The sequence below is a fragment of the Helianthus annuus genome, chromosome 4 (genome assembly GCF_002127325.2).
Source record: "Helianthus annuus cultivar XRQ/B chromosome 4, HanXRQr2.0-SUNRISE, whole genome shotgun sequence".
Taxonomy (NCBI): Eukaryota; Viridiplantae; Streptophyta; class Magnoliopsida; order Asterales; family Asteraceae; genus Helianthus; species Helianthus annuus.
The window spans coordinates 85,036,523-85,045,537 of NC_035436.2; the positions used below are offsets into that span (position 1 = coordinate 85,036,523).

The window sequence follows — 9,015 nt, forward strand, 5'->3', positions numbered from 1 at the left end:
GTAGTACTTTGATGTTCCGGGTAATGTCCGGTTGTTCAGTTAAATACCGGTTCGTTAAAGTGCTAAATTGCACCGTTTGGTGTCCTTTATGTATCCTTTTGTGACCCTTTCAATTCCCGACACTTAGAAGGGTATTCTGAATAATAAAACATGAATTCTGCATGATATTTATGTGTTAAAAAACTGATTATAGCTGATTTGTGCAGAATTCTGCTTTCAAAGTGCGTTTCGGGTGCTTTTTAGTGCGTATTTTAGCTTCCGAGAAGTCTATATGTTAACCCTTGTATGTACTCTTGGGTTTTAATGTATTCTTGATGTTGGACCTACACCTAGGCCCCAATTCTATTGTCTGACTGCTCTCTGCAGAATTGTTGACACAATGTGTCTTACCGGTGAATTTACTAGTATTTCTGACGCAACGCTATTCATTAATGCATAAAGCAATATTTTGTAGTATAAAAACGTGTATGAATTCACTTGTATAGTATGTAATCAGAGAATGTTGACATTTAAGCACATAATTGCAGTCATTAAATAATAATTGAAATGTGCGGAAATTACCGGTTTGGTGCCAGTTGTCATAAAAACAAGTTAGGATGATGCCTAGAAACGCCACCTAGTTAATTTAAGACTTTTGAACAATATTTGATGATGTAATTTGATATTTGTTTGATGGATGCTTGTTTTAGACAGTTACTATGAAATCTATTTAAAACTGTTGAAATATCTAGTGTTGTGGAATTCTCTTGAACAATCTGAACGCTTAGTGCTCGCACCCCGATGTTTCCGCCATTGGTTAGGGTGTGACAGTAATATTTTGTTGGTTTTTGAGATTTGTGGTTTTGTTTTGCAAATGTTCAGAAGTTTTATCATATCAAATGTGCGACCCTGGTTAGCTTTTCAATTTGAATGAATTTGTTAATTTGATAAAGAATTAGGGGTGTCAATGGAAGTAGTGGTTGTGATCGGAAAATGGAAGTGGTGGTGATGGTAATATGCAGATAGAGGGACAGAGAGAGTTAGATAGATTCGGTGGTGATGGGCATTGGTTGAAGAGGGGTTTCTAAGGTGGGAGGAATATAAGGGTAAAAGGACATAAATGCCCTCACATGATAATCACGTGATATGAGTTAACGTTTTAAGGGTTGTTTGGTAGCCCCTTAATGACCATTCAGATGTTACCTCTTAATGGTTTAAAACCCCTGAATGAATAAGAGGTAACATCAAGTCTGAATGGTTAATAGGTAACATCTGAATGGTAAATCATCACATGTCATATTCTTCTACCTTCTCATTGGTAAAGTTCTTAATGGTTCCATTAAGAGGTAGCCTCTTAATGACCATTCAGAGGCTACCAAACAGCCCCTTAATTTAACCTGGTTGGTATTAAATGACGTAGGGTTTAACAGGTTTTACAAATAAAAGATTGTGACTGTAATTATTAAAGTTAAAGTACATCTATTGCAATCTGCTACAAACATAAAGTATGAAAAGTGTGATTTACCCTTTAAAAAATAACTCTTACGGTCAAGTTGGAGTGTTATTGTTATATGATCAAAACATGCATGTTACCAACCTCGCCCTATCTTGCTCCGTCCATCTTGCTACCTTTATCGAACATACAATAATTCAAAACCAACAAGTTTTAAGTCTAATTGGCTAGCTCATTATCCAATATTTACTCGGCTAAAATCCTGTAATACGAACAAAACATATTCATATCACATTCCAAAATTTAAACCTACACTTATTTTAAACAATCTTGTAGTTCTTTCACTTTTTATCATACGAAAATAGTTTGTATACTACAAACTTCAACCTTCAACTACATTTCTCCTGTTTCGAACAATGCATAACTTTTGATGGGTTGGTGATACCCTTTGGACCAGGCGATTCTCGATTTTAACCCTGAGTTTGTGTTGTTATTACAATGCTGTACACCTTTTAGGTTTCTTCTATCCATTGGACCATATCATAATTTGATTACTTTTGCTTGAAAGGAGGGTGGGTACGATGTCGTATTCTTTGCCAATTGAGATGGATGTTGTTAAGGCCCCTATTTGGTTGGGTTTATGCCATCACGACCTAACCATTGTAACCCTACACCATTCATCATTAGAGCATGCTTTTGTGAAAAAAAGATATAAAAGATTTGATTGGCTAACAAATATAATCTGTTTATTTTCTTAATTAACAAGACTAATAGTTGATCTCCACTTGTAGCTTTTTAATATATAAATATTTGAGTAAACTGCCATTTTGGTCCCTGTGGTTTGGGCATTTTTGCCATTTTAGTCCAAATCTCAAACTTTTTAAATCTAGGTCTCTGTGGTTTCATCTTTATTGCCATTTTAGTCCAAAATTCAAAAATCCCTTTTTTTGACTGTTCCAAAAAGTTTAAGATTTGGACTAAAATAACAATAAAAGTGAAACCACATGGACCAAAATGGCAGTTTACTCTTAATTTTGGACTAAAATGGCAATAAAAGTGAAACCACAGGGACCCAGATTTAAAAAGTTTGAGATTTGAACTAAAATGGCAAAAGTATACAAACCACAGGACCAAAATGGCAGTTTACTCTTTATTACTCTTGTGTTTGTCATATCTAACTATATCTTACATTCCCAGAATGCCCTCCGAAGTTAATTAATATTGTTACCTTTTTCCCCCTTTTTCCTTTTTCGGTTGTTTATGGAAACTAATTGGGTATGCAAACTTACTAGTTACTATGAAATATGAATGACATCTTTGGAATCTATTTGGTTTTGCAAGACTATGGGGTTGTTTGTTTTCGGGTTCCAATGGAAAAAATAAACAATTAAGTATTTGGTTTGGTAGCCTCTGAATGGTCATTAAGAGGCTACCTCTTAATGGAACCATTAAGAATTTTATCAATGAGAAGGTAGAAGAATGTGACATGTGATGATTTAACATTCAGAGGTTACCTCTTAACCATTCAGACTTGAGGTTACCTCTTATTCATTCAGAGGTTTTAAACCATTAAGAGGTAATATCTGAATGGTCATTAAGAGGCTACCAAACAGCCCCTATGATTGCTATCACTCTATTAAAAACTACAAGAAAAAATAAACAAATTCCATCAAAGGACAATGTTTATTGTTTTCGGGTTCCAATGTAATGATCAAAGGCAAACCAAAAGACAAAACTTGAAAGTAATCTTGTCAAACTTGTTTATGATATAATGTTCTTGGGATTTATGGTGAATCACTTCACAAGATGTAACAAAGCAATACTTAGTAATTTTTATCAACAATGCATGGTTACTAAGTAATAATGCGAGCGCATTTACTGAGTTTGCAAGTAGGCGCGTAGCTTTCAAGTGGTCAGGAGGGGCGCCCGACCCCTTGAACTTTTCGCTCAGTAGTGTTATGTATATACGTTTCGTATAGAATTTTTTAGGTATATAAGTTTTCGACCCCCGGTTTTATAATTTTTTTTTAATTAGGGCATGTTTGGCTAAGCTTTTCAAAACAACTTATTGGCTTATTGACTTATCAAAACAACTTATTGGCTTATTGACTTATCAAAAAGCCAAAAGTCCTTTTAGAAATGGCTTTTTGCAAAGAAGAAAAAGGAGGTTTCAAGAAGTCACAATATTGTGACTTTTTGGCCAGCTTTTAACTTTTCAAACTACAAATTACCAATAAACCCCTTCTTTACCCCCTTATATCTAAAAGAATGTCCATTTTAGTCATCTTACATCAATAAGCTAATCCAAACACTTTTTTTAAAAACTCTTTTTCAAAAAGTCCTTTTCTCAAAAGTCCTTTTTCAAAAGTCCTTTTTAACTATAATAAGCTTAGCCAAACATGCCCTTATATATAAAATTTTTAGGTCCGGTGACTTCCGATCCTCCGATGAAAATTTTCAAACTTCGCCACTGTTTGCAAGGGTTTCTGGATATTACCACCAACTTTGTTTCTATAGAAATGGTTTGACATCAATCTCGTAAAAGAGAAGAGTTTTAGTGTGTCATATTGGATTTTGTACTAAAAATAGTTAACGATTCATAACATAATTACCGCACACCTTTAAACAACTATCTTTTATTGTTTGTGACTTCTTTTATGAAATTGTCACTCATCGTGATCCTATGAAGTGGTTTTGATAGTTAATAGGAGTGTGAATTTTTAACACGACACAAATCTAATATAAAATTCGTAGGTGTGGCTTTGGTATATAAATGAGCTCGTGTTAACTTAGGGTCGAGACCAAAATCAATGGCGGAACTAGCCTATTAAATCAGGGGTATCTCAAAAAAATTTTTTTTACCGTGCAATCATACATTATTAAAAAAAATGATAATAAATAAATAAAGTAAAACAAATATCTTATAGATTTGTCCTCTTCTTTTTTTTTTCCTAGCTTGAGATCGTTCCATCACGTCGTCTACTTTTACTTTATGAAAAAAGAAAAAAAAAAAACATTTTCGACTGCACAAACCATGGCATTGTTAAAAAAATTCTGTTCCCATTTTGCGTATAAAACATGCCCATTGCTGCCCACATAATCAACATATAAATGAGCCTGTTTTAATATTATTTTGGGTCTTGGGCTAATGGGCTACCTTAATATACCTTAATATAGTGGTGCACAAATCAGGTTTTCTGAATACCCGGTTTCGGGTATGGAACCGGGTTCGGGTACGATCAGGTTCTACAAAATCGGGTATTGACAATACCCGGGTTGGGTCCGGGTACAGGTTTTATATAAAAAATGTATACCCTATATACCCAGGTTCGGGTAGGGTTCATGTCGGGTTTTCTAATACCCGGGTATTATAATACCCTATTTTCAGGTTTGGGTAGGGTCGGGTATGGATCGGGTTGGGTTTGGGTTTGGGTCGGGTCCGGGTTTGGGTTTTATAACAGAAATGCATACCCAATCCCTACCCTATGGGTAGAGTCGGGCTCGGGTATAAAAAACCTGGGTTTTATAATAGCCGGTTCCAGGTTTTTTGTTCCAGGTTTTAAAACGGGTTGTATTTGTGTCAATCTCGCAAATATTTGTGTCGTCTTTGGGTTTATTATTTTGACGCGATTTTCGGCTTTGAGTTGTTTTCAGGTTTGTGTTAAATTTTGGTTTTGACTCGTCAACTCACAAATACGACCTCCTTAACACCTCAAGACTCATAATGGTGATTCCAATTGTTCGTGCCTTTTGGAAACTGCCATGCATTGCAACTCCTTATAGCATTCACAATCAGTTCTCTATATTTATGTGAGTACAACTTTTTATATTTTTTTATAGTGGTATTGAGTGGAGAAGAGGGAAAACTATTACTATTGATCAGTAAAGTAAATTTGAAAATCAACGTTCGCCCTCTATAATTTTTTATTTTATTTTTTTAAAGTGCTTGTGAGTGGAAAAAAGAGAAACTTAATAATAAAAAGAAAACTAAATATTACTTAAGTGAAAAATAGAGAAAAAATATAATTTTTTTAATATAATTATGGAGATTGAGTACAAATCCGATATGAATACCCTTATATAGCCATAACTATAGCTGAACACAACTCTTTGAACACCCATGAATTAGGAATGGAACAATTTTACAAATAAAACCTTCGTTAAGTGTTCCAAAAGAAAAAGAAAAACACACACTGATGCAACATTTCCTCTAAAATAATACTAGCAGAACGGATATAATGTCATATAACAAAGGTGACACCAACAAAAGAAAATATGTCCCTTCCTCTAGACCTTAAACGAGGATAAAATAGTCAATTAGAGGAGTTGACGACATTTGAATACAAGTCAAAATCAGATAAATTGACTTTAACACCACTCTATAGCACGATTGGTCCACATGCAGTAGGTAAGTATCTGATCATACATCCCTATAAAAACCACAGCTCTCAAAATAGTAAAACCATCATTCCATTTACTACTAAACACAATCATAATAAGCATCAAGCATGGGTGTACCATCAACTTTCTTCCCTGCTATTCTCTTCCTCTCATGCTTTATCTGCTTGTACCCTGATCTGGCAACAGCAAAACATGCTGCCACTGGCGTTACCCGACACTATAAGTTTAACGTAAGTCTTAAATAATAAGGTTAATGTTAGATTGTTAGATATAGACTATGTAACGTTACACGTGTGTTTTTTTTTTAGATCCGGATGCACAATGTGACGAGACTGTGTGGTACGAAAAGCATAGTAACTGTCAACGGGAAATTCCCGGGGCCGAGGATTATTGCGAGGGAAGGTGACCGGTTGGTGATCAAAGTTGTCAACCATGTCCCGTACAATATCAGTATCCATTGGTACGACTTTAGTTTTGTTTCTTAAATGGTTGACAAGATAAACCGAATTCGAGGTTAATGGTTATTGAAATCTTTGATGTGCGCAGGCATGGAATTCGACAACTTCGAAGTGGATGGGCTGACGGGCCAGCATACATAACACAATGTCCAATTCAAACGGGGCAATCATACGTTTATAACTATTCCATTATCGGACAGACAGGCACACTTTGGTACCATGCCCATGTTTCATGGATTCGATCAACTCTCTATGGGCCGATTGTCATTCTGCCTAGGCGTAACACTTCGTACCCTTTTCTGAAACCTTACAAGGAAGTCCCGATTATGTTTGGTAATTTATCAAGCCTTGTTTGCTATATATACTGGCCAATTACGATTTTCTTGCACTAAGTAACGTTGTTTAAATTACAGGAGAGTGGTGGAAGGCGGATACAGAAGCCGTGATCAACCAAGCCCTTCAGACCGGAGCTGGCCCGAATAATTCAGACGCGTATACTATTAACGGGCTGCCTGGACCGTTATACAATTGCTCACAACCAAAGGGTAACTAATTCTCTTTCATTGTACTCATTTCTAGCATTTTACCGTAGGTGGAAAATGATGAGGTCAAAACCGGTCATCTTGTGATCTTGCAAACGAATAACCTTGTATCTATATGCAGAAACTTTTAGGCTTAATGTGAAGCCTGGGAAGACGTACATGCTTCGTTTGATCAATGCCGCCCTCAATGACGAACTGTTTTTTAAAATTACAAACCATACGTTTACAGTTGTCGATGCGGATGCAAGCTACGTGAAACCGTTTGAAACAGACACAATCTACATTACGCCAGGCCAAACAAGCAATGTTTTGCTCAAGACGAAAAATCTCACCTCCAATGCCCGGTTTTTAATGGCAGCCCGACCGTATTCAACGGCAGCTTCCGGAACTTTCGATAACACTACCGTTGTTGGTGTTCTCGAATACAACCGTAATACCATGCAATTCTCCAATACTTCCATTAAAAACCTACCCCTACCTCCACTCCCTGCTATCAATGCCACTTCGTATGTAGCCAATTGGACCAATAAATTTCGCAGTTTGGGACCGCCAGTAAACGTTCCACAAACGGTCCAAAACCGTTACTTTTTCACGGTCGGGCTCGGGAACGACCTGTGCCCGAAAAACCAAACATGTCAAGGGCCCAATGGCACCAAATTCGCGGCCTCGGTTAACAACATTTCCTTTTCTTTACCTACAACCGCGCTTCTTCAGGCACGATTTTTCGGGAAATCAAACAGCATATTCTCGACTAACTTCCCGACATCCCCTCTTCACCCGTTCAACTACACCGGCCCGCCACCTAACAACACGTTTGTTTCCCATGGCACAAAAGTGGTGGTGCTACCTTACAACACCACCGTGGAACTTGTAATGCAAGGCACCACCATATTCGGGGCTGAAAACCACCCTCTCCACCTCCACGGCTTCAACTTTTACGTGGTGGGGCAAGGCGCTGGAAACTTCAACTCCACTACTGACCCGGCCAACTTCAACCTTGTTGATCCAGTTGAAAGGAACACCGTTGGTGTCCCGTCCGGCGGGTGGGTAGCGGTCCGGTTTCGGGCTGATAATCCTGGTGTATGGTTTATGCATTGTCACATTGAGATTCACCTGAGTTGGGGGTTGAGAATGGCATGGGCTGTGATGGATGGGAAGCTTCCTAACCAGAAGTTGCTTCCACCACCTTCTGATCTTCCAAAGTGTTGACTTTGACCAAAGACTTTGACTACAAATCTTCATGAGTCTTTTGTTTTTCGAGTTTTTAATGAGTGATTCTATTTCATGGGGTTCTTTCATTCAATGTTTTTATTATTTGTTCTTCAAATGTAATGTACAATAAGAGATTGTTTTGTTAACTAAATAAATTTGATTAAATTGCAAATTTATGCATGTCCTTCATGAAATAGTTTTGTTGAACTTATAAGAACGAATATAATAATCTTTGGCATGTAAATTTCTACACATTTTGGCTTAATAATAATTATCAAAATGAGATTGCTAATCAATTGAACAGTTAATAAAAAAAATATATACTTAATACTTTGGGACCATTTTATACAAACATATCGTACCAAAACCCAAGAATTAATTGCCCGGATGGTTTTCGAGGTTTACCATTTTTTCATCTTTAGTCTTCAACTAAGGTATGTTTCCTATGGTTTACCCTGTTGTTACTTGGGTAGTCCTTACATCTGATGGTTGCCAAATTTTCCAGTTAAGTATTTGTAAAATGACAAAAAGTACCCTTACCACTAAAAATCAATAATCTATAGACATTAAAAGAATCAGAATTGGAGTTTAATAATTTAAGTGGGGCACACTACAACCCCCGCAACCCCATCTTAACCACCACCTACTTCTTATGCCCGTCTTCGATCACCCTACATCCCCCAACCTTCCACTACCTTCATCCACCAAGGAAGTTAAATGGTTGCCCTTGACAGCCCAATTTTGACTGGGGTCACAATTTTAAAACATAGACAAATCTCGCCACACAATCTCTATTTCTACAATGTATATACAACAACAAACAATAGCAAATCTCCTACGAAAAACTTACAACAACTTGCGTTCTTTCTTTTCTACTCTTTATTTTCTATTTGTTGGAAGGTAATTGATTGAGTGAGTGTTACGAAGGGTGTTGGATGTGATATTGCACGTGGATAGTGATGCGCAAGGT

The 9,015-nt window shown here is 36.8% G+C and overlaps 1 protein-coding gene across 1 annotated transcript; it reads left to right on the forward strand.

Annotated features, from left to right (window-relative positions):
* Positions 1–5,896: 5,896 nt before the first annotated feature.
* LOC110868508 (laccase-17) lies at positions 5,897–8,259 on the forward strand. Its single transcript, XM_022117690.2, has 5 exons — positions 5,897–6,063; positions 6,142–6,293; positions 6,380–6,624; positions 6,705–6,836; positions 6,955–8,259. Exons 1-5 carry the CDS (start codon positions 5,941–5,943, stop codon positions 8,040–8,042), a joined length of 1,740 nt encoding a protein of 579 aa, XP_021973382.1. The 5' UTR covers positions 5,897–5,940; the 3' UTR covers positions 8,043–8,259.
* Positions 8,260–9,015: the final 756 nt, after the last annotated feature.

Coding starts and splice junctions, on each gene's coding strand:
- LOC110868508 (XM_022117690.2), top strand. CDS start 5,941: ATGGGTGTACCATCAACTTTCTTCCCTGCTATTCTCTTCCTCTCATGC. Junction 6,294..6,379: donor TACAATATCAGTATCCATTG/GTACGACTTTAG, acceptor TGATGTGCGCAG/GCATGGAATTCGACAACTTC. Junction 6,625..6,704: donor GGAAGTCCCGATTATGTTTG/GTAATTTATCAA, acceptor TTTAAATTACAG/GAGAGTGGTGGAAGGCGGAT.